At 47.2% G+C, this 26,439-nt stretch overlaps 2 protein-coding genes across 2 annotated transcripts; both read left to right on the top strand.

Annotated features, from left to right (window-relative positions):
- The first annotated feature begins 7,040 nt into the window (after positions 1-7,040).
- LOC149851865 (olfactory receptor 14A16-like) lies at positions 7,041-7,982 on the top strand. The gene has a single exon (XM_090030292.1). The coding sequence runs from the start codon at positions 7,041-7,043 to the stop codon at positions 7,980-7,982; it is 942 nt and encodes a 313-aa protein (XP_089886418.1).
- Positions 7,983-20,931: 12,949 nt separating this feature from the next.
- Positions 20,932-22,008, top strand: LOC149851864 (olfactory receptor 14C36-like). Its single transcript, XM_090030287.1, has one exon. It carries the CDS (start codon positions 20,932-20,934, stop codon positions 22,006-22,008), a length of 1,077 nt encoding a protein of 358 aa, XP_089886413.1.
- The last annotated feature ends 4,431 nt before the right edge of the window (positions 22,009-26,439 follow it).

Raw genomic sequence — 26,439 nt, 5'->3', positions numbered from 1 at the left:
TTGTGAACTTGTCCGGTTATAGTAACACAGCACTTTCCAAAGAAAAAGTGTTTTAAAGGCAATGTCCTGATCACCTTTGCTACTGATCACATTAAACTTTCTGGAATTAGCCCATGTCTTAAGTACCGTAAATAAGTTTTGAATACAGCAATCTCCTATCTAAACCTCAGTATGGCAAAGTGCTTCCTCTTTCCATATGAGAACATGCTTCCTTGCCCACATCTGCCCAAGTGCTCCTTCATCTTTTTTTCCCCTCCAGGCTCTGACTGCAAGGTGTCAGGGCAAGGATGAGAACTACAGACATTAGGAAGCTCAGTAGGTTTGGGCCCACGGTAAACCATGAAACAAGCCTCTTTTGCACCACAAGGAAGAGGATACCCAAGGAGAACATTCATGTAGATTTGCTTATGGAGACATTTTTATTTCTGATGCAGACAGAGGGATTGTTTTTCCAAATGGCAAAAGGAATGATTCAATGCTGAGGAAGGCATCCCACTGAAGAACAGATTCTCCTTGATCTGTGTTAGAGCACATCATTTTCCACCAAAGTCTTGAGGTCCAGCGTTCAGAGGGCTAGGACATTCAAAAGTGCTCTAGCATTGTTGGATGCCTAAACACATTTGGCTGGTTTGGAAACAGCTATGTCATTAACTCCAAGCCTTAATACTGTGTTGTGATCTAAGTAAGGGAGGGTTACCAGATCACCAGGGAAAAAAATTCAGGGCCATAGATATCTGTTCACCATTGCTTAAATAAGATGAGGAAGGGTGCTTACTTTAAATGATAGTATTGCTTACTCCTATAATATGTTAAGTCCTAATACAACAACACTGTTCTCTGGGTGCATCAATTCATGAAATTAGCACAGCCGAATAAACTCCACCACAGGTCTTGCTTGTTCTTGGGTGCAGAATTAGAGTAGATGGCAATTTGCTCCCAGGCATCCTAGGTAGTTGGGGCACACAGAAGACAGGGGGTGCGGTGGGGGATGTGTCCATGGCTCCTATGTAGAGATCAGGATCTCAGTCCAGCTCAATGGTGCTGGCTTGGGGTGATGCCTGTGTGTTGGGGAGTGGGGGCCGTAAGCACTGCCAGGACCAAGGAGAGGGGAGACAGAAGGGGGATGCAGCACCAGGACTTTCCTGTAGGGTTTGTTAAAGGTGCCATCAGCATGCCTAGGGGGAAAACAAAGATCACATGTAACAAAGAGGATCGAAGGCCAGACCCATGGAGAGTGGGTAGGGGAGGGATCAGGGTCTCGTCCTGCTGAATGACGTCCCCCAACTGGCTGGTGGGTCTAGCCTGGTTCCTCCTCTTCCCACTGCACCACTGGTCAATTTAAAGGGTATAAGTACACAGTGTGCAGCCCCCGCCATTCCCTGCCTGGTTCAAGTGCCATGCAGTACAAGGTGTATATGTTGTCCAGCTTCTTACCCCCTTGCATCTTCTCCCTGCAGTCCCAGTGTTGCTTAGCCCCACTGCCAGGCATAAGGCATCGGAGGGCCTGGGATCCCAAGATCTGTGCAGCTGAGAGCTGTCCCCCACTTCAGGACAGTTCCCCCATCTCTCCAAAACTCAGGCCTGACCCCTGTGCCCCTCTGCCAGCCCAGGGCTGGCACTGGGGAAGCCTGGAGCTCCCCCTGGCAGGGGGGCAAAGCAGGGCAGATGAGCAGGAACAGTCCTGCACTCAACTGCTCCCACTGGGAGCAGATTTGCTCCTGATGCAGGTGCACATGTATACACATGCCCAGGTGCAGTTTACTGGAATGATAGTTTTTACCATACAACACTTTTTGCCATATTGTGTTGAGATGCTACTACAGAGCAGTGTAACAGCTGTATAGCTCACTGGGCTGCAAGCTTGGTGGATGCACCATGTCTAGCACCCTTTGCATAAAGGCTGGCAAATACTTCTACTGGGTACTATGGCTTTTCCAAGCAGGAAAATACACTATGCGCCTGTGACAGGAGTATCGTTACTGGAGCCCTTCTGTTGGTTACTCTGCCCTCCTGTTATTTGTCAACCATCTGCTCACTTTCCTCCCACATCTTGATCTTAATTGATTAGTTAATTGATGTAATTAGTGGGAGGCTGCCTGCCTTATGCGACTCAGTGTCAGGGGGCACTATCCGAGACTCCTTTTTCTCCCCGGCACCGCAGCCCAAGCCTCGCAGATGGTACTAACGTGGTTTTGTCCTGGACCCTGCTATGATTTGGCCCTCTCCTTGACTTCCCTGGGGCTCCTCACTGCCCCCCTTGTTCTGGGGCTTCTCACTGCCCCCCTTGCTCTGGGGTCAGTGCACCCCAAAATAATGCACTCTCCCTGGTGCCAGGGTCCCTACGCTATTGTGGAGCCCCTATGAGGCCTCCTCCAACCCCTAATAGCCTCACCCGGTCTTCCAGTTAAACAGTGAACACAAAAACACAAAGCCCCTGGGCTATAACATAAAAAGCTAAACCGTCTGGCCAAAAAACATTCAATCCCTCCCGGGAAATACTCCAATCCACAGCAGCAAGCAGGGGCTGCTCATGCCGTCACGCTTCTCCCCTGTCTGCACTGGCCAAGCTCCTCCTCCCTTGGTCGCCAGTGGGGAACTGCCCTCCTGGCCTCATGCCTAGGGCTTATAAGTGCCAGGCCCTGCCCCTTCCTGTCAGCTGGCTCCCCAGTGGTTGTCCTAGCAACCAGCACCTGTGACTCTGGCTGCCCTGGTAACTACCAGCTGGGCTTCTCCCTTCTCACCACTAGGGGTCTCTCCCAAGCTGTTTTTGCTCTCAGGGGCAGGGCACCTGAGTACTCTGCAACAGCACCATGTATGCTTTTTATTGGACCATCTGCAATGTAATCAGAGCCCCCGCTGCAAACTGAGGACTCCGATTGGCTGTGGTTGTGCTTTAAAGCACCCATAATGTGGGAAAGGAGGAGAGGAAGATCCAGTTCCAGCTTTGAGAGAGACAGGGGAAGAGGTGCAGCCCACTCCTCCACTGGAACAGGAACTGAGGCTTGCTCTGGGAGACAACACACCAGCAACTAGTCAGCAACTGGGAGGTAGGGTAGGGGTCCCCTCACAGCCAATCTTGCTGGCTGGGGGTGGGGGGGGGGCATTTCCCCATGGCCAATCACATTGACCAGGAAGCAGCCATGGTACTCCTGAAAGTGGCTGCAGCTCTCCTGGTAGTGGCTGTGGCACTGATGAAAGGGGCTCAGAGCCTCAAGAAGAATAGGAGCTGTGTTCACACCATGTAGTGGCAGATCCTAGCAATAAATGTGTTGCTATATATTACAATGAGAGGAGAGGTTAAATTCTAAAGGGAAACTGTTTGTTTTTGTCAAGAGGATATGACCATGCGAATGTAATCAGCTCGGGAGTCTGTTGTAAGGGAGCACCCCCCTGTATTAGAATTATTCACTTACAGTTACATAGCTAGATTGTATTCAAATGATTGGTTTTATTATTTTCTATTGATAATATATACATGTATATATCTCTTCTTTTTCATTAATCTGTCTCTCTTCCTGTATATAGTTATATATATAATAAAGAGCTTAGATGTGAAGGAGGAAGTTGATGTCATCTTCTTGGACTTCCAGAAGGCCTTTGACACGGTGTCCCATCCAGTTCTGGTGGGCAAGCTGAGGGACTGTGGCATTGATGAATGCACAGTCACATGGGTGGCAAACTGGTTCCAGGGGTGAATCCAGAGGGTGGTGGTGGATGGGTTGAAGTCGACCTGGGAGGGTGTGGGCAGCGGAGTCCCCCAGGGCTCGGTCCTTGGACCGGTGCTGTTCAAAATCTTCATTAGCAACCTGGACGAGGGTGTGGAGAGCACCCTGTTCAAGTTTGCTGATGACACCAAGCCGTGGGGTAAAGTGAATACACGGGCAGGAAGGGACCGCATCCAGGCAGACCTGGATAGGTTAGAGAAGTGGGCAGATCTGAACAGGATGCAGTTCAACAAGAAGTGCAGGGCACTGCACCTGGGGAGAGGGAGCCAGCATTATGGTTATAGGTTAGGGGCTGACCCTCTCACCAGCACAGAGGCAGAGAGGGATCTTGGAGTCATGATTAACTCCACGTTGGATATGACTCACCAATGTGATGAAACAATAGGCAGAGCCAACCACACCCCATCATGCATCACAGGGGCATCTCCAACAGGTCCAGAGAGGTCTTGCTCCCCCTCTATGTGGTGCTGGTCAGGCCACAGCTGGAGTATTGTGTCCAGTTCTGGGTGCCACACTTCAAGAAGGACGTGGAGAACCTGGAGAGGGTCCAGAGGAGGCCACTCATATGGTTGGGGGCCTCCATGGCCAGCCCTATGAGGAGAGCCTGAGGGATCTGAATCTCTTCAGTCTCCACAAGAGGAGACTAAGGGGGGATCTTATGGCCTCCTACAACTTTATCAGGGGCCAGCAGCAGGGACTCAGGGAAAGTCTGTTCACCAGGGCCCCCCTTGGAGTCACCAGGAACAATGGCCACAAGCTGAGGAAGGAGAGGTTTAGGTTAAATATTAGGAAGAACTACTTCACGGTAAGGGTGACCAGAGCCTGGAATAGGCTCCCCAGATAGGTGGTGCTCTCACCTTCCCTGGATATCTTCAAGAGGAGACTGGATAGGCACCTGGCTGGGGTCTTATGACCCCTGCCACCCCCAATGCTCCTTCCTGCCCATGTCAGGGGGTCGGACTAGATGATCTGTCTAAGTCCCTTCTGACTCATTGATTCTATGATTCTAAGAGACCCATTTGTTCATTGGGCTTGGAGTAAATGCTTGGGTGGTGAGAGTGAGGGTAAGGGCCAAACACGCTCCCATGGGCACCCATCAGCAGATCTGCCTGAGGGAGATCCCAGAGCTGCTGCCACTTTGAGGATCTGAAATCTGGAATATCGCCCGGCCTAGTGCACTGGCAAAGGTTACAGTAGTATTAGGCTGCTATACAGTAGTGCCACATAAAAGGTGTTTGCTGGTGCTACTGTGTAGTAACTCTTGTTACTGCAAATTTATTTAATACTTCACTTATACAAGCACTAAATAAATATGCAATAACCACTGTACAGTAATGTCTTGTGTAGATGCACCCACTGGGCCTCTGTTTTTAATGCACAGCAACCTTGTTGTTAACCTACATGGTTAAAAAAAAAAAAAAGAAAAGCCCTGCACTCATCGGCTGCTGCAGCAGCTGTTACAGCCTCTGGGAGCTCATGGCAGAGCCCCTCCCACAAACACACACACAGTGCAGGGTAGTGGTGGGGCTCTGGGAATCGCCCCCCTGCCTGGCAGGAACCAGTGAGTGCGGGTTGTTTTTTGGGTTTTTTTAAGGTGCCGGAACACTAGGGCCAGGCGGGGCAGCCATTGTTGGGGTCAGGAGAGCAGGTAGGGGATCAGGCCTGTTCTGTTTGGAGATTCGGCCAATATGGCAGCCACAAAATCTCCAACTCAGATTTGGCTGAATCAATTCAGGATAATGATTTGAATCACTGAATTGAATCACTGTCCCCAGAACCGGACGAATCCAAAGCGAATACTAGCCACTTTGCTCAGGCCTACCACAGATGACACATAACCTGGCCCAGAAGTAGGAAACAATAGATAAAAGATGATCAAAGTAAAGAATCAAAACAAAACTTATTTGCTTTAAAAGACATGAATCCAGGAAGGCTTGTTTCTGATTCTGTGCTTCAGAGGTAAGCTGGGCTCTAGGGAACAAGTCCCAGAAGCCCTAAGAAGAGAGATGTGGATAAATCACCTTCCTGCAGCATCAGTCCTTCCAAACCAGTGAAGTTCACTGTCTTCTGCAGAGAGAAACTGGTTTGGATCTACTTCTGTCAGGTCAGTCTTGGAACGGAGAGAAAGCTCCTACTAAGATATTTTGACTTGTGAAGATTTGGTAGTGGCAGAGAATAGGGAAATTAAACAGATCAGTAGAAGGAAAATAAGCAAAGACTCCTGGCACTGGAGAATCAGATCACAAGCTGACAAAAACTTCACATTAATTTGTAGAATAAACTTACAGCAATGTGGTTGGTTGGTAAGAAGAGGGACGTGTGCAGAAATTAGATAGATCAGTAGAGGGAAAATAAGCAAAGGATTCTGGAATTTTGTTTGAGTTTATTATAAACTTCTCAAGATTCTTTGTTTAAGTTTTTAATTGCAATTAAATACAGTTGGTTGGCAAGAAGGGTGGTGTGTGGGGTATCTAAGAACCTGAAAATGACATTCAACTGGAAAGCTCTCAGCATTTTAATAGCAAGGTGTTCAAAATTCTTCAGCTGGTCAAAGGAAAAAAGAAAAGAAAGAAAAGAAAAGAGCTCCCTTTACAAATCTGAACTTGCTACCAAGAACCCACACATTTCAATGTTTTGGCAACTTGAGATTTTTTAATCAAAAGCTCCTGGAGGCTGCACATCTTAAACCAAATTATCCCTCCACCCCCATATTGATAGTTCTTCAACATAAATTGATGGTTTTGAAGAAAATACATGTATTGTGAAGAAAGTATATGTTTAGCAAAAGACCTATTTATAAGAACCATCTTTCTAGGCTTAAATTCTAAGCCCCATGGCAGAGATTCAGTATTGCTCAGCAACACCAGAATTACAATCCCACCTCGGTCATTGCATCCAGATGAATTTAGAGTTGTTTTACATATATAAATTATATGCATGTGATAGAAATGTATAGTGAGAAGCATCCCACCCAAAAGATTCAAGGACTAAAGATCATGACCCAGATAACAGATATTGGCCTATCCTGGCATAGACTAGAAATCAGCTTATAGCCACATGTATTCAGATTCATTTCACACAAGGTGACACTCCTGTCTATGCTTATGCTGTAACTTTTATACTCAAAAAACCATATTCCCAGCAAGAATACTTTCCACTGACAATTTTACAGCACTTCAAGATAGACACTACTGATGGTTTGTTCATGAGCAGTTTCTGACCTGAGATTCCCTCCTGTTATATTTGTAACTCTGATCCTGGCAGCTATTCCTTGTCCTTCCTTCACAGGCCTTGCACAATGCACTGAAAAGGGAAATGTCCAACCAAACCACCGTGACTGAGTTCCTGCTCCTGGGCTTTTCTGATGTTCGGGAGCTCCAGATCTTACACTTCGTTATCTTTCTAGCAGCATACTTGGCAGCCCTGATGGGGAATCTCCTCATCATCACAATTGTAACTTTTAACTGTGAACTTCATTCTCCCATGTTCTTTTTCTTGATTAATTTGTCCATCGTGGACCTTGGCTCCATCTCAGTGACCGTGCCCAAATCCATGTCTAATTCCCTATTGAACACCAGGTCGATCTCCTACTCTGGATGTGTTGCCCAAGTGTTTTGTCTCTTCTGCTTCTTGGGAGCAAATTTTTCCCTTCTCATGGTTATGGCATATGACCGGTACATTGCCATCTGCAAGCCACTGCATTATGAGATAATAATGAACAGGAGAGCTTGCATCCAGATGGCTGCCAGTGCTTGGGCTGCTGGTGTCATCAACTCTGCACTGCACACTGGGAACACCTTTAGTCTACCCTTCTGCCACTCAAATATCATCAACCAGTTCTTCTGTGAAATACCCCAGCTACTCAAGCTCTCCTGCTCTGACACATACCGCAGAGAGCTGGCAGCTCTTGCCTTCAGTGTGTTTTTAGCTTTAGGCTGTTTTGTTTTCATCGTTGTGTCGTATGTTCAGATCTTCACCGCAGTGTGGAGAATCCCCTCTCAGCAGGGCCATCAGAAAGCCTTCTCCACCTGCATTCCTCACCTGACTGTGGTCTCCCTGTTTCTTTCCACTGCCGGCTTTGCCTACATGAAGCCCATCTCTGACTCCCCATCCCCTCTGGATCTCCTGGCAGCTGTTCTGTATTGTGTGGTGCCTCCATTGATGAATCCGGTCATCTACAGCATGAGGAACAAGGAGATCCAAGCTGCCTTGAGGAAACTGCTCCAAAGGTTTTGTGGAACAATATTCCAGAAATAATACTTAACTTTTTAAATCATTTTTTGTAAATAGGTTGCACACTATAGCATGAAAACAATAAAGGTGGTGGGTTAATTCTGTAGCTTTGTATGTAGAATGACACTTGACTTGGGTCAATTTTGTGTTAACACCATTGAAGCAGGAATGCAATGTTTCATGCATTCAATTTTACCATCTGTGCCACCTAAAATAAATCCACCAATTGCAAGATGATGAATGGAAGACTTTTGTTTACCAGTTGATGTAATCAATTATTTGGATATAGGCAAATATCCAGATTCTGTGAAGGTGGGATGAACTGCAGACACTTTAGAGGACAGGCACAGAATTCAGATGGACCCAGATAGACTGGGAAGCTGGGCTAGAAACAAAAGGATGAAGTCCAAGGAAAGAAATGCAAGTTGTTGGGAATTTTCATGAATAATTAAAAGCATACAGGGAAAAATAATTGAAAGCACAAAGGGTGGTTAATCTACAAGCTGGGTTATAAATGGTTGTGTGGCAGCATTGTTGAGGTCCTCGATGATCTTCCCTTCTGGAAAGGATCTTGGGGATCTGGTGGATCACAGACTCAACACGAGTCACCAATTTGATGTAGCTACAAAAACATGAATGCAGTTTAGGCTGCAACAAGTCAAGTATTAGTTAGAAAACATGGGAGGTGATTGGGATCGGTGCTTGGACTCATGCTATTTAATATATTCATTAAGAATGTGGACGAGGGAGTGGAAAGTTCAATGATTATGTCAGCAGACATTACCAAGCTGTGCGGATACATGGGCATACCATAGGATAGGGCAAAGATCAGGATGACCTTGACAGGCTGGATTTATGGGAGGAACAAAGTCAGATCAGGTTTAACAGGGAGGCAGAAGTGCAAGGTCCTTCACCTGAGTAGGAATAAACTTCACCACAACTATACCGTGGGTGGTGGTCCACTGCCTGGCACAGCATCCAAATCAGACCTGGTGGTCACGATCGACCCGGAACATGAATATGAGCCAACAGTGTGTCAAGGCTGCCAGAAGGAAAAATAAAACTCTGGCATGCATCAGCATGTGTGGCCAGGCCAGGGAGGTGCTCCTCCCTCTCTAGTTCCTCAGGTGGAGTTCTGGGCTGGGCCACACTTCAAGAAGAATGTGGATAAGGTTGAGGGGGTACAAAGATGGGCCACTCATATGGGTAAGGGCATGGAGGGTAGGCCCTATGAGGAGACACTCCGGGAACTGGGCCTGTTCAGGCTGAGTAAGAGAAGGCTGAGAGGTGACTTGATACCTGCCTACAAGCACATCAGGGGGAGCATCAAGAACTAGGAGAGCAACTATTCAGGAGGCACCTGAAGGGAGGATGAGGACCCATGGACATAAACTAATAGACGGTAACTTCAGGTTGGACATAAGGAAAAACTTCTTCTCTGTAAGGGTCACCAGAATCTGGAACACACTCCCCTCAGAGGTGGTGCAGTCAACCTCCTTGGAGGTGTTCAAGATGAGGCTGGACAGGAGCACATCTGAGCCCAATAACATCCTGCCCATGGCAGGGGACTGACTTGATGAGTGCACAGGTCCCTTCCGGTTCCATGATTCTGTAGTGCCAATCGACCTGCTGCTGGTTAGGCTTCATCTAGACTATTATGTGAAGTTCTGGGCTCCATGTTTTTAAAAAAATATTGAAAAGTTAGGGAAGTTCAGAGATAGGTGACATGAATGATAATGGGTTGGAATGCAAGCCATGCAAGGAGAGGTTGAGAGAACTAGACATATTTAGCTTGCAGAAAAGGAAATTAAGGGGGCACATCACAGCAGAAATACCTGAATAAGTGCCATGCAGTAGTGGGTGAAAATCAACAGTTCTCCATTGCTGCATAGGGAAGGATGTCAAGCTTCCAATTCAAGCAAAGTAATTTTAGATTAGATTTGAGGAAAAAATTACCCTTGTATTCAGAGTAGTGAGGACATTTAATAGATTGCCCAGGGAAGCTGTGGAGTCCCCTTCATTGGAGGTTTTCAAAAAGAGGTTGGATGGGCATGGGCCAGGGATAAGTGTGGAGTAACATTCTGACATTTGTGTCAGGGGTGGGACCACATGATTCTTGAGGCCCCTTCTATTCTACTGTTATTAATTGTGATTCTATTATTATTAATTGCATCATTAATAGGTAGGGTGTTTCAACAATGGAGTGCAAGTGAATAGACAGTGAGACAGTAGGAGTATTTGGACGTCTTATTACACAACCTCATTTTTTTCTCTTTTTCCTTCTGTAGGGCAGACAGACAGGTGGGTATCAGTTCTCATGATATTGCATGCATGTGTGAAGTGGTTGACCTCAAGCTGGCATTAAGAAGGTTTTACCAAATTATCTAATTTTACTGAAACAGTACTTGCCAAAGAGAAGTGTTTTGGGATCCAATGGGAGTCCTGATCACATTAAACTTAGTAGAAATAGGCCATATCTTAGCTATAGTAAATAAATCTTGAATGATCCCCTTTGGCCAGTACCAGATCCAGCAGACCCCTACCTCTTGTCAGCCGGTAGACTTCTTGAGTCAATAGAGCTCCTCAATGAAAGTGAGGAAGTGTTGCAACCAATCAGATTTGGCTGAATGCTCTTCCCATGAGATGTCAGGGTGGTTGAAGTTGCTGATGATGACCATGCAGTGAAAGCATACAGCTTCTCCCAGTTCCCTAGCAAATTCATGGTCAGGCTCTTCCTCCTGGTTAGGAGGTCTGTAATAGACTCCTACAGTTATATCACCTCCACCATGTTCTCCCCGTATTGTAACCCAGAGAGTCTCAAGTCGCCCTCCTTGGGTGCCAGTCTCTGCTTGTAGTGAAGTGTACTGCTCCTTCACATAGAGTTGCACCCCCACCCTTCCTTGCAACACAGTCCCTCCTGTACAAGGTAAAGGCATCAATACCTGTGGTCCAATCATAGGTGGAGTCCCACCAGGTCTCCATTATCCCTATGAGATCATATTCATTTTTGGTTAGCAAAAGGGCTAGTTTCTCCTGTTTGACCCCATGCTCCTGGCATTTGTGTACAGGAAGCTAAGCCTGCCATTGGAAGCTCTGGGATTCCCGGTGCTCTTCAAAGAGTCTCATCCTGGGGCTGGGGTAGGAGTGAGATCCTTTGTGTTACCAGATTCTGTGGTTGCCCTGATTTTTCCAGGGCTTGCACAAGTGATTGTCCACCCGTGCCCTGGCGATCTTAGTTTAAACATCATGGCATCCTTGGTTTAAAGAATGGCATCATCAGTATTTCCTTCCAATATTAAATGGCAGGAAAAGAGTTTCTGTAGATTTCTGGATGGGCACATCCCCTATTAATTAATGCTGGTTGGACCTTACCACATGTTTAGCCATCTGTAACATGTAATATGAACCCACAATCTTACATATGTGTCCTTTTTTCATGTTAAACCCAAGTGGCTAAATACATGAATGCTGTGTCAATTTTAACATGATGGAAAGGCATTCTGGAAGACAAGGACTTACAGTATTTCCTAAGACAACCTATGACTGAATAATAATATCAAGTGTTGACCCTGTTGATGTTGTTGGGAGTGACTATTTTGTTTGAAGCGTTCCAATTTTGATCAATGCATTTGTTCATTGAATGGTAAATTGAAGCACATTCAACTTTTAGTTGTGATGGGATACATGTCCAAGAAGAGGGTGATGTGGGTTAATCTTCCCTTGGCCAAGATGGTTTTAGAAGCAGATCTCTCAGTTTCCAAGCAACTGAGTATGGGGCTGAGTAATGAGGAAGTGCTCTGAGTGCTATGTTGGTGGAAAAGAGGTGGGTTCTTCCTCCTCCATTTTGCCTAGTTTTAGGATACCTGACATGCACCTAAGAGTCACAGACCCTTTCATTGCAGTGATGACATGTTTTGGAATCCCAAATCTCTTTCGGTTGATGAAGATGGTAATGTAAATATCTCTTTCAAAATGGTGGCCATACCCAGACCGTACTTTTGTGAGGAAGGCAGCTACACCTAAGACAACACCAACTGAGCCATTGTAGTTTGTGACAGCTGCAGTTCCTGACTCTGACTTGTCAGAGGTAGGGCATTGGGCTAGTTAGCTCACCAGTCTATTTGAGTGCTTGTCTAATACAAGTACTAAATGACTGCACAGGAGAGCTACTGCTGAGTTGTGCCAACAAACAGGTTTTTCTTGACACTGACTGCACAGTAGCCTGACACCACTGAGCATTAGCATCATGTCATGTTTTCTGCCAGGATGAACAGGTTGGGGAATTCAGATTTGAGGTTTTGGCTTGACAGAAAGCAAGATAACAGTAAGTCAGTGTGACAGGAGTATCGCTATCGGAGCCTTTCTAGGGGTGACTCCACCCTCCTGTTATGGGCCAACCGCCTGCTTACTCACCTGTCATGCCTTGATCTTAATTGATCTTAATCAGCAGGAGGCTGCCCACTTTATGTGCCCCGGTGCCAGGGGGCACTATCTGTGGTTCCTTTTCCTCCCCTACACTGCAGCCCAAGCCTTGCAGATGGTACTGATGTGGTTTTGACCTGGGCCCTGTTGTGACTTGGCCCTCTCCTTTACCTCCTTGAGGTTTCTCACTGCCCCCCCCTTACTCCGGGGCTTCTCACCACCCCCCTTGCTGTGGGGCTTCTCACTGCCCACTCTGGGGCTGGGGCCAATGCACCCCAAACGCTGCACCCTCTCTGGCGCCAGGGTCCCCACGCTACCATGGAGCTCCTATGAGGCCTCCTCCGACCCCTAATAGCCTCACCTGGTCTTCCGGTCTTATAAAACTACAAGCAGAAAACTCAAGCCCCTGAGCTATAACATAAAATCTAAGCCATCTGGCTAACCTTCATTCAAATCCTTACCAGGGAATTCTCCACCCGGTATCTGCAAACAGAAGCTGCCCAGGCCATCAGACTTCTCTACTCTGCTCGCTCCAGCAGAGCTCCTTCTCCCTTGGCTTTTTTTTTTTTTTTTTTTCTGTTTTTTTCCACGGGTCCTGGAAGCACTGCAATACCAGGTCAATGCATGGAGTGGATGGAGCACGCTCCGGTTCCACCACCCAATACCAAAAAGAATCTGCTCAATATAGACCTCCTATGGAGGACATATCAGAGACAATTACCCTGGGGAGCTCGCCTACGTGGTCACGCTGCTTCCCCTGCCAGGCTGCTAGCGGAGAACTGCCCTTCTGGCCTCACACTTAAGCTTAAGAAGGGCCAAGCCCTGCTCCTTCCTGTCAGCTGGCTCCACCGGTTGCCCTGGCAACAAGCACCTGTGCTGCCCCGGTGACTGGCAGCTGGGCCTCCCGCTTCTTGCCACCAGGGGGCTCTCCCGAGCTGTTTTCTGCTCTCAGGCACAGAGCACCTGAGTGCTCTGGGACATACCTCTCCCCTTTAACTCCTGACTCACTGGGCTGAGTCTTCAGTCTTACCAATGTGCTCCATCCACCTGGGGCTCTCCTCTCAGTCTCTTTCCCAGGCACCCAGAAATTTGGTACAGGAGGTGGCAGTTTTTAGGCACCTCCTACTCGCCTTTTACCCAAGGTGCACTGTGTGGGATTTGTTGGGAGTTACCCACCACAGGTAGTCCCCCCACACTAGCCAACTTCGGTAGGGTACCGCTTAGGCCTGTCTTCTCTCCTTGTTTTAAATGTTTGTGGGGATGGCTCTGGACAGGGTGTGCCCTTCTGATGGAGGTGGCAGGCACATTATTGTCATTGTTGGGAGTCCATCTCCCTGCCGCCTCCCTATCCTTCTCCAGTCACCCTTTTCCATGTCTTGACCTTCCTTATCAGGTCACCCGACTGGCTGGCCCCGCCTGGGAGGTCCCAGACTTGGAGGGGTCACCCTGCCTCCTAGCAACGAGGTTAGGACTCCTAAATATACGCCCCCTTTTCTTCTCTCTTGTCGGGGATCCTTCTGTTCCTCCTAGCCCCTCTTCTTCCTCATACTGTCTTGAAAGAAAGTCAGCATTTATATTCTGGGTTCTAGGGCGGTGTTTTACCTCAAAACAATATAGTTGCAGACTAAGGATCTGTCTCATGAGTCTTGCATTGTCTGTCTTCATGCTCTGCAACCAGTGCAGGGGTGTGTGATCAGTGATCAATGTGAACCACCACCCTAACAAATAATACCGGAATGTTTTAATAGCCCATTTAATTGCTAAACACTCTTTCTCCATCATGGCATAACTTCGTTCTGGCAGGTGTAATTTCCTACTTATGTAGGCTATAGGGTGCTCATCTTCTCCTTCCCTCTGAACCAATATTGCACCAATAGCCACATTTGACTCATCGGTCTGCACCAGGAAAGGTTTATTAAAATCCAGTGTAAATAAGAGCGGTTGTAAGCATAGCACATCCTTCACTGCTCAGAATGCCTTTTCTGCCTCCGGTGTCTATCTTACTTTGGTTGGAGCCCCTGCTTTTATCATCTCCATCAGCAGTACAACCAAATCCATGAAGTGAGGTACAAATTTTCTATAATAACTGGCCAGCCCCAAAAAAGCCCTTACTTGTCTTTTAGTATGGGGCGCCTGATACCTCCTCAATGCCTCCACTTTGCTCAACAGAGGTCTCACCTTCCTGCTTCCTAGTAGGAACCCCAGGTACTGTGTTTCCTCTTTTCATATTGTACACTTCTTTGGATTGGCTGTCAGCCCAGCCTTCCTCAAGTCTTGCACTACTGCTCTCAGCATGGCGAGTTGTTCATCCCAGCTCTCAGTATATATAATAATATCATCAATGTATGCTGCGGCATAACCCCCATGGGGAGACAACACTCTGTCCATTAATCGCTGGAACGTAGCTGCAGCTCCATGCAACCCAAATGGCATGCGTTGGAACTTGAAGAGTCCCCATGGGGTGGTGAATTCTGTCTTCTCCTGATCTTCGGGTGCTACTGGGACCTGCCAGTAACCCTTTGTCAGGTCTAAAATGGAAATATAGCAAGCTTGCCCGATGTTTCCCACCAGTTCGTCCACTCTGGGCATTGGATAGGCATCAAACTTAGCCACTGCATTTACCTTCCAATAACGGATGAAGAGACAAATGTTCCCATCGGGCTTAGGTACCACTATGATGGGGCTCCGCCAGTCACTGTGGGATTTGCATATGATACCCTTCTCTAGCATCATTGCAATCTCTGTTTTTATCTGGGCTTGGGGTCACAGGGGAATCTGTCTCCAATTTTCACGTATCACCTGGCCCGGGGAAGGTTTTATCTGGTGTACCACGCCCTGAGCTTCCCCAGGGGTTCCCCAGAACACATATCCATATTCCTTGACTAGCTTGACAGCCTGTCTTCTCTGTTCTTCTGACAGTTGCAGGGCTAGTTCTACGTCACCCAGTCCACTTTCCTCCTTTAGCATGGGTCCCAACTCTAATTCTTCGGGATGAGAGGCTAAGTACATACACTCCTGGTCTTCCCACTTCTTCAACATATTGATGTGGTATACTTGCTTCCTTTTTTGTTTATCTATCTGGTATATTTTGTAGTTCATGGGCCCCACTCGGTGTATGATTTCATAGGGTCCCTGCCACCGGGCAAGTAACTTACTCTCGCTGTCCAGCAATAGAAGCAACTTGTGGTCCCCCACGTCAAACTTCCTTTCCCGGGTGCCTCGGTTGTAATGCCTTGTCATTGCTGGGCTTCTCTAAGGTTTCTTAAAACCATGCTCCAAGCTGCTTCAAGGCATTCCTGAAGTTGGATAACAGATTGGATGATGTTCAGGTCACTACTCTGCTGTTCTTCCCACGTTTCTTTAATCAGATCCAGAATTCCCTTTGGTTGCCAGCTGTTCAATAATTCAAAGGGTGAAAACCCAGTGGAGGCGTGGGGTGCCTCTCTTACTGCAAACAACAAAGGGGGTATCATTTTGCCCCAATTCTGAGGGCTCTCAACCACGAACTTTTTAAACATCTGTTTCAATGTCTGATTAAAATGTTCCACAAGCCCGTCTGTTTGGGGATGATACACAGCTGTCTTCAGGTGTTTAATCCCCAAAGCTTTACTCACTCCCTTGAACACACGTGATGTAAAATTCATTCCCTGATCAGTCAGTAGTTCTTTAGGGAGTGCTACTCAGGAAAATATCTTCAAAAGTTCATTCGCTACCGTTAGTGAAGACACTGTCCGCATTGGTACAGCTTCTGGGTACCGTGTTGCATAATCCAGTAGGACTAATATGTACTGGTTTCCTGTGCTATTTCGGGGAAGTGGCCCGACAATGTCCAATGCCACCCTCTCAAAGGGAACCTCTACCAGCGGCATGAGAATTAAAGGAGGCTTTGGGGGCAGCCTTGGGTTTACTTTTTGGCAGACAGGACACGAAGCACAATATCTTGTGACTTCCCACATCAGACCTGGCCAATAAAACTTTGCCCAAATGCATGCTTCTGTTTTGTCCCAGCCCAGATGCCCGCCCATGGGGAGCTCATGAGCCACCTTCAATAAGGCCCATCGATACCACCACGGGACCAACAATTGAGCAACCTCCCCTCCTTCTGGTTTCCCTTGCTCAAGCTGGTATCGGAGGCCATTTCTTACCTCAAACCTCGGGGTTGTCCTCATCAGTTCTGGCCTTAATACCTTGTTGTCTCTTTGGGCAAGGTGTTCCTGCAGTGCCGACTGAAAGGCCATCCCTCAGCTTTGATCTAGCTGAAAATGTTCACCTTCCCCCAAATGGGCAACATCCACCCTTTGTCCCGCTTCCTCTTTGGAGGGGCTGCTCGGTTTCACCCACAAAACCCTCCGGGGTCTCCTCACACCTCACACCAACTATCTCTTCCAGCAACTCGGGCCAATTGCAGCCCAGTACTACTGGGTAGGGTAAATGTTCCGTGACCCCCACTAACATGTGGCGGGTCTTGTTGTCTACTCGTAGGGTGACCCTCACCCTGTCAAAATCAAGGGGGTCCCCGCAACAACACTGCACCCTCACACGATCTGCGCTTCCCCTCTCCCTTGCCAGTAACACGTTGCTCTGCACTACCCTCTGCAATGAGCCAAAGTCCAGCATAGCCACTACTCTTTTTCCCTCTATTGTTGCTTCTGTCAGCAGTGCAGGTGGCTCCTCTCCTGCCCTGGGTTCGATTCGGGCTCTGTAGCTGCACAGTCCTACCTGCATTGTCGGCTGGGGTCGGGTGCTTTCGATCACAGTGGCCAACAGGGTCTGTTGTCTTATGGCTTGGTCCAGCAGGTGTTGCACCGTTCGATAGAATTGATCCAAAGCTTGTTCCTTTTTCTGCATGGGCCCAAGGGCTCTCTTCTTTACATGGTTAAACCATCATCTTATGATGCATGCTACATAAAAACTTCCCGACCAATGCACCATTGTGATAGGAGTATTGGTAGTGGAGCCTTTCTAGGGGTGACTCTGAGCTCCTGTTATGGGCCAAACACCTGCTTACTCACCTGCCATCTGTTGATCTTAATAGTTTAATTGATTGATATAATCAGAAGGAGGCTGCCAACTTTATGCGCCCCAGTGCCAGGGCCACTACCTGCGGCTCTTTTTCCTTCCTTACACTGCAGCCCAAGCATTGCACATGGTAATGACGTGGTTTTGACCTGGGCCCTGTTGTGACTTGGCCCTCTCCTTTACCTCCTTGAGGATTCTCACTGCCCCCCTTGCTCTGGGGCTTCTCACTGCCCCCTTGCTCTGGGCCTTCTCATCACTCCCTTGCTCCGGGGCTTCTCACCGCCAGCTCCAGGCTGGGGTCAATGCACCCCAAACGCTGCACCCTCTCTGGAGCCAGGGTCCACACACTACCATGGAGTTCCTATGAAGCCTCCTCCGACATCTAATAGCCTCACCTGGCCCTCCGATCTTATCAAACTACAAGCAGAAAACTCAAGCCCCTGAGCTATAACATAAAATCTAAGCCATCTGGCTAATCATTATTTGAATCCCTGCCAGGGAATTCTCCACCCAGTATCCACGAAGAGAAGCTGCCCAGGCCATCAGGCTTCTCTACTCTGCTTGCTCCGGCACAGCTCCTTCTCCCTTGGCTGCTAGCGGAGAACTGCCCTTCTGGCCTCACACCTGGGCTTAAGAAGGGCCAAGCCCTGCCCTTTCCTGTCAGCTGGCTCCATCGGTTGCCCTGGCAACAAGCAACTGTGCTGCCCTGGTGACTGGCAGCTGGGCCTCCCCCTTCTTGCCACTAAGAGTCTCTCCCAAGCTGTTTTCTGCTCTCAGGCACAGGGCACCTGAGTGCTCTGGGACAGTCAGTAAAGAGTTACAAATTTCCTGAAGGGCTTCATCTAGATGGAACGACAGACCCAAATCTAAATACACAATAAATGGTTATATTACCTCCAGCCTCTGGTTTTGACCCTACAAGTCACAGGGTGGAACATTGTGCCCAGAGACATGTGAAGTGATCTCTTTGCAGAGATGAGTGCAGGTTTTATGAGTCCCAGCCATCCTGACCTGCCTTCACTAGCCCCTGTTTCCTGTCTCTGTGTTGCCATTTTAGGCTCTGATTTTCTGGAGACTCTGAGGACATGTCTACATGTCACCCTACGCTGATGTAGCAATGCACTACGTCACCATACGGAGTGCTACACTGACATAACAATCATGTGGGTCTACACAAGATCAGCAGCTACGTTGCTGTAGTGGCACGCTCTCCTGGTATAGTTTGTCACTACAGCGGCATAGCGGGACAATCAACCCATGCACCACTTGCATGGAGCTGTAGGGGCAGCTGCTGCACTGTGCTTTAGTACTTGCAAAAGGAAAAGCTAAAGCATGGCACTGGAGCAACACCGCTGTACGATGACATGTAGACGCACCCTAAGGGAACAGAGCACTGAAGACCTCGTTCCTCAGTCTCTTCTACTGCTTTGCCAATCCCAGGTTTTATTCTTCTGCAATTAAAGAGGACCAAAGCAATGGAAAAATAACAGGATAGCTATAATGACACATATACCCGAGCATGGAGAATTACAGGGCATACAAGTTAAGAGAAAAGATACTGGGTCATCTATATCAGAGGCACTGTTATGTGTAAAATGCAGGTAGATCTCAAAGGGACTCACAACACCACCTAAGCTACCAAACTGAGCCAGCACACCTGTGTAACCCGAGCATGTTTTCCCAAATGTGACTACAGGTCTCACTGATTATTTAGATGCCTGAATATTTTAATCTGGCTCCCAGATGCTACATATCTTGGCCCAGAAGCAGGATACAATAGAGAAAAGGTGATCAAACTAAACAATCAAAATAAAACTTTCTGGCTTTAAAATACATGAATCCAGGAGGGCTTATTTCTGATGCGTGTGCTTCAAAGCTGATCTGGGCTCTAGGGAACAAGTCCCAGAAGCCCTAAGAAGAGAGATGTGGATAAATCACCTTCCGGCAGCATCAGTCCTTCCAAACTACTGAAGTTTATTGTGATCTGCAGAGACAAAATGGTTTGGATCTACTTCTGCCAGTTCAGTCTTGGAGTGAAGAGAAAGCTCCTACTAAGATATTTTGACTTTCAAAGATTTGACAGTAGCAGGAAAAAGGGAAATTAGATAGATCAGTAGCGGGAAAAGAAGCAAGGTATCCTGGCACCGGAGGATCTGTCACAAGCTGAGGAAAACGTCACAAAGAACATTGCTGTAAGTCTGTTATTGCAATTAGCTGTGGTTGGTTGGTAACAAGGGGGATGTGTGGTTTATTTAAGCACCTAAAAAAGACAGACACCTGGAAATCTATCAACATTTTAATAGCAAGGTATTCAAAATGTCTTAGGTGGTCAGAGGAAAAAAACAAAGAAAAGAAAACAGTTCCCTTTAGAAAATCAGAACTTGCTCCCAAGAACCCACATATTTCAGTGTCTTTGGAACTTGACATTTTCGGTCAAAAAGCCCCTGGAGACTGCAGATTTAAACCAAATATCCTCCCACCAATATATTTTATTTTTTGTTCTTCTACATAAACGTATGCTTTTGAAGAAATGTACATATTGCCAAACATTATGTCTTTAAGCAAAGACATTTTTAAATTCTAAGCCCCACAACAGAGCATCAGTATTCCCCAGCAACACCAGAATGCCAATCCCATCTAGTCATTGCATCCAGGTTTCGCTGTTTTTCAGAAAAAAAACACCTGGAGGAGGGATAACACCTTTGCCCAAATTAACTTGTAAAATGACAACGGTCAATGACACAAAGTGAAGACAAGAGGAAGATGGGATTGGCCTATCGTGGCACAGAGATGACCATGCTGGGGGTGGGGACCGTATAAATCAGCTTCTCGTGGCAGGCAGAACTCGTGTAGATTCAGTCCAGACAAGGTGACTCTTGGGATGCTGCCCATGTTTGTGTTGTAGGTAGCAGTGAGGAGGAATGGAGGATGTGCTAGCAATTTCTTGACCAGCATTTTATTGCCGTCACAAGTGCTGTGTTCACTGAGCCTGCTCTTGCTGTGGCCTTGTTTTTTTTCACTGTGAATCTTGTTTTTCCCTGTTGTTGCTTATTAAAAATTGAATATAAAATAGCATCCAGCCAAAACTACCATGTGGGTTTTCTATGATGGTTCATAGGCTACTGTCTCAAGGCCTCTGAACCCTATTCTGCCCTCCATGCTGGGCCCTTTGGTTTGACTGTGTCCCTCTGGTCGGCCAGCTTGATGAAGGGAGGTAGTTTTACAGCGAGATTTGAAATGGAGGGAGGGGGAAGAGGAGAATAAGGGCATGAAGCAATTAAAAGGCAAACCCTCCATGTTATTGCAGTCCCAATCAAATCACTATAAAACTTCTTTTGTCTGTAATATTCTCTTTTCATTGGTTTGGTGTTTCTATATATATGCCCACAGATAAGGACTTTTGCGCACCTTTTTTAAAATGCAGAATAATAAAAAACTAAAATAAATCTGAATGATATTACTTTCTACTAAAAAAACTTACAGCCCTTTAACATAGACTCTGTTGACAGTTTCTTCATGAGTTGTTTCCGACATGAGATGCACGCCTGTTATACTTGTTACTTTGATCCTGACCAGAACCCTTGTCTTTCCTTCACAGGCCTTGCACAAGGCATTGAAGAGGGAAATGTCCAACCAAACCACCGTGGCCGAGTTCCTCCTCCTGGGGTTCTCTGACATCCAGGAGCTGCAGATCTTACACTTTGTCACATTTCTGGCAGCATACCTGGCAGCTCTGGTGGGGAACCTCCTCGTTATCACAGTTGTAACTCTCAACCCCAAGCTTCATTCCCCCATGTTCTTTTTCTTAATTAATTTGTCTCTCCTGGACCTTGGCTCCATCTCAGTGACCGTGCCCAAATCCATGTCTAATTCCTTATTCAATACCAACTCGATTACCTACTCTGGATGTGTTGCCCAAGTGTTTTGTCTCATCGCCTTCATGGGAGCAAATTTATCCCTTCTCACAGTGATGGCATATGACCGGTACGTTGCCATCTGCAAGCCACTGCATTATGAGATAATTATGAACAGGAGAGCTTGCGTCCAGATGGCTGCTAGTGCTTGGGCTGCTGGTGCCATCAACTCTGCACTGCACAGTGGGAATACTTTTACCATACCCTTCTGCCACTCAAATATCATCAACCAATTCTTCTGTGAACTGCCCCAGCTACTCAAGCTCTCCAGCTCTGACACATACCGCAGAGAGCTGGCAGCTCTTGCCTTCAGTGTGGTTTTAGGTTTAGGCTGTTTTGCTTTCATCATTGTGTCGTATGTTCAGATCTTCACCGCAGTGTTGAGGATCCCCTCTGAGCAGGGCCGGCAGAAAGCCTTCTCCACCTGCATTCCTCACCTGACTGTGGTCTCCCTGTTTACCTCCACTTGCACCTTCGCCTACATGAAACCCACCTCCAACTTCCCATCCTCTCTAGATCTTCTGACAGCTGTTCTGTATTCTGTGGTTCCTCCAATGGTAAATCCATTCATCTATAGCATGAGGAACAAGGAAATCAAATGTGCTCTGAGAAAACAGTTCCGAAGGCAGACGCTCTCCAAGAACAGGACCTCCCTTTTTACTTTTTGTGTTTGGTTTACTACTTTGTTTCTTTAGATCTATCATTAAGTCACAAAATTAAGTTTTCATAATGTCGTGTGCATTCTGCTTATGAAACATGACAGTTCTCAGCTACATTCAGCAGTGCTAGAAAGACTGTGGTACTCAGCTGGAGTCATTTTGTGTTAACAGTTGTTGAAGTGCAAGTGAAAAAGACTGTTGTTCCTTGTGCCACCTAAATAAATCCCTTTATTTCCAAGACAATGATGACTTGTGGGGTGTGGTTTTCTAAATGGTATGATGAATGATTTGGATGCCACAAGAGAGAGCTGCCTGAGAAAATTTGCAGCTGACACAACCTGGGAAGGCTTGCAAACCCCCTGGAGGACAAGAGAGTAATATGAATGGTTTTAATAGATCAGATAACTGGGTGAGAGGTAACAGGGAGAAAGCCAGTATGGATAAACTTAAGATGCTACATCCAGGAAAAAAAATAAAAAACACAAATACAGAATGGGAGATAAGTGCCAGGGAGCCAACATTTATGTGAAGGATCCAGGAGTTTTTGGGGATCACAGCCTCAACATAAATTGGCTATTTGGTGCAGTTGTAAAGAAAGCAAGTGCAATTTTGGGGCTGTATTAAGAGGTGTAAGACACTTGAGGTGACAGTGATGTTTCTTAGTGCTGGTCTGGGCATCACTTTTTAAGAAAGAAAGGACATAGTTAGAGCAGGTATCCAGGTGGGCAAGAAACATAATAATGAAGTCTTTGAAAGATAAGCTGTATAAGAAAAGTTTGATGGAACTGGGCAAAGTTAATTAGGGCCAGATAATCTTTAGGGTCATTTTCAATGTGGATTGTATCATAATGTTCAGGATTATTGCTTCTGCAATAGACTCACAGGTCTAATGTAAGTATGTAATGAGTAAGGATTGAAGATTAAGTATGCTCCTAACCGTTGTTTAACCCACATTTAATCTTACCAAGTTAGGTAAAAATTCTAATATTATAAAAGCCTTAGTCTGCCTGTCCATAAGGCTTTATACACACTCTGACTGGCAGGGCATAGTCCCAAAGCATGAATTTCCATGGAACAACATGCATTTGGCCTGGTGGAGGAACCTTCAATAGACTCCACAGAATCCTGTGCAAGGACATTGGGAGCCAGGGCTTGGAGGTGAAAGAGCGAGAATGAGAACTAGATTTGGTAGAGTTACTCTAGATTTCTCCTTTGTAAATGACCTCAGCTTTCAAAAAAGGATGGCATGAATATATCTTGTTATCATGGAGACAATTATGCTACAAGTTGATTATATCGGTAAAGACACAGCATAATACGGAAGTCATAATAAAAATGGCAACATCCATGAGTGGATGCAGGATTTCCTAAAGTGGTGTGCAGCACACCACTCTTCAGATGATGGGGGGATAGGGTGAGGCATGGATGCAGCCGCTACATAGACATCTGGGGGCACATGACTCCCCGCCATCCCGGGCTGCATGCCCCTCCTCCCAGTGCCCCCCACATGAGCCACTCATGGCTCTGTCCCCTCCCTGCCCAGGCTGTGCAGGGCTTCACCCTCCCTCACTGCCCCTGGTGGGGGAGGAATGGAAGCCCCAGCAGTGAGGGGGGAGTGGGGATAGGGCTTGGGCTGGGGCCTCAAACTGCACAGCCCCCACAACCCTCCGCCCCTTCCCCCACCCCCACTGCTGTACATAACTGGATTGATTATTGGATCCAGCATGGAATAGAGCATGGCTTCTATGAGATCAAGAGCTGATGGGGAGCTGGGGAAGGCTTAATGCTGTCCTGTCTCAGATGGGCACTGTATTGAAGATCTGAATGTATGATACAATTAGGAAAACAAAAAAGGTCTAAAGTTATGCAAACACCAACAGCAATTATTTCAAGCTTTGTAGGTACAAGTTGATGTAAGTGAGCTTGATTAGCTGAGGGATTTCACAGAAGAACTGGTTGATGCTATTATCTTGGTGGAAAGATATACTAAAGTTGTAACCAGTGTGCAGGGCAGAATATAGAAAACCACAGATCCATGCACTGGCTGCCATTTAGATGCAAGCTCTCCTGTTCATGATTGTCTCATAGTGCAGTACAGATACAGTGTATCATCACCATGATGTGAGGAAAGGGAAGTCAGCTGCAAAGAAGAACTTGGACGTCACATCCAGCATAGAACAAGGACCTGGTGTTCAGCAGAGAAATGGTTAAGGGTTCCAGGTCTGGGATAGACAAATTCATCAGGAAGACTGCATGGAGCTGTGAAGTCCAGACAAAACTGATAAGGTCAAAATGAAATATTTAAACCAGGGAGTGTTTATGCCAAAACCAGGTCATGAAAAAAAAAAATATCTCAATTTGGGATTGGGAAAGGTTGATATTTTTAAATTTCTCCCATGATGGGATCATTGTTTCTGGCCATGGGAACATCCATGAAGAGAGCAAATTCCAAACAGCATAAATCTTCTAGCTGCTGGACTCCAACCAACCCCTGTCCCACGTGGGAGCCGCCAGTAAAGTTAGTATGGAGGCTGAAGGGCAGAGACACATATTGTCAGATCAGGCCCTGGCATCTGTCAGGTTCTGATCAAGAGAAATCAGGTCCATGAATGAGTCTCTGATTCCTTGATGCTACCTCTGGAGCCTGCCTGGCATCGGCTGTACATGGCATGAGGATTCTTGGGGATGTCTGCTTCATGTGGCACATGTGCCAGGCTAGCCCTGTGTACTAAACTGGGCCCAATCCAGGCAAACCCCCACTGACCCACCTTACATGCAGGATCCAGCATGCACAGTTCAGCTACACGTCTGCCCCACTGGGCCGTTTTCAATGTGCAGTCATTCAGTACTTCTTTTAGCAAAACTAAATGAACGTGCAGTACTCGCCAGGACTGCACTGTCCTGAAGGCGCATGGATCATTTCAAACCCTACTGCGCAGTAGCAATGAAGTAATGCTCAGGAGCTCATTGCTACTGGACAGTAGTGGCGGTATCACAGTTAGAGCCCGCCAATGCTACGTTGCCACAGGGATGAACAACATTGCTGTAGCTCATTGCTACAGTGACCTAACATCTCATATAGACACACCTAGCCTGCTGCAAATGCCACATGCCACAAATGACACGTGCCCCCGGACATGCTGCCGGGGCACGGTGACCGCCCGCAGGCAGGTGGCAGTGGCAGCGAATGGGGAGCTCTCTCAGGTAGCTCAGGTGTGGGTCGGGGAGAATGGCAAGTGCTGGCGGGCAGTCAACGACCACCAGCAGACAGCACCAGCCTCTTGGCAGTGGCCAGCGGTGATCCACAACCAGCCACAGATGCTGTCAGCAGTGTTGGCGGTCAGAGGAGGTGGGGGCACTGGCAAGTGGCAACTGCTGACACAGGCACCGGTGGTGCTTCTTTCAGGGGGGTGCACATGCACTGCACATACACCCCCTACGCATCACCAATGCCACATGCAATATGCACCCCCAGTGACCTGCTGTGGGCACCATGTGCCGCAGGCTGGCCCCTCACATCTTATGCTGTGCACGGTGCTGGGGCCAGGTTGTGTTGCATGTGGTGTGCAGGGCTAGAGCTGTACACATGGTGCAAGCACCAGATGTAGCCAGTCCACAATGCACGTTGCATGCAGTGCCTCCACGAGACCACCCTGTGGGCTTGACCTGGCAGATGGGGTCCATCTGTGTTTGACACCACTGGGTTCAAGCTGATGGTGGAAGAAATGAGGGGGACATGGGACCTGGGATGCATATGACTCAAGGGAAAGTGGTCTGAGGGGCTGTCATATTCATGACAGTAGGTACAGAACCAGGACCAAACTAATGATTGCTGAGCTAATATTTTGTCAGCATGATGCCTTGCAATGGAGCATGTTTTTCTGAATTATGGAATATATTATTATATTTAGAATTTTTTTTTTTGCACCTTACAACCTGACTTTTATTCTCAGGTTATTTTCTCATGCAAAACTACATAGGAACTAACCCAATTGCAACTTGGTGCCTCCCTGCATCCTAAGGTGCCCAGGCTGGGTCACTGGGACAACAGAGCCAGACAGAGAAGCTCAGGGCCTTCTCAGAGATCCCATGACTTGTGTTGGGAGGGAGATTAAACTAGAGCACAGCTCTGCTGTTCTGCTAACATCTGTACAGCACAGACTGGTTACATCTGGGCTTTTGCTTCTGAGCTGTGCAGGACTCCAGGGAACGAGTCCCATGAGCCTTTGGAAGAAAACAACTGAAAATTGTCATCTTGCTTCACTCCTTTTCTGCAAGGCGGGGTTGAGGTCAGCTGCACACTCAGAAACCTGGTTGGATTTACTCCAGTTGTTCAGTGACAGAGGGAGCAGAGAAAGACCTCTGGGTTATCTGTGCTTCTGGGGAGCTAGACTAGTGGTTGGTGCAGAGGAGATCGGAGAGATCAACTGGACAAGAGCAAAGGATCTCGGCAGAATATGACACAAG

Source organism: Crocodylus siamensis, unplaced genomic scaffold (assembly GCF_052110815.1).
Source record: "Crocodylus siamensis isolate JL-2025a unplaced genomic scaffold, ASM5211081v1 HiC_scaffold_123, whole genome shotgun sequence".
Lineage (NCBI taxonomy): Eukaryota > Metazoa > Chordata > Crocodylia > Crocodylidae > Crocodylus > Crocodylus siamensis.
The sequence above is the reverse complement of the archived record's forward strand: the minus strand, read 5'-3'. Positions and strand labels throughout refer to the sequence as shown.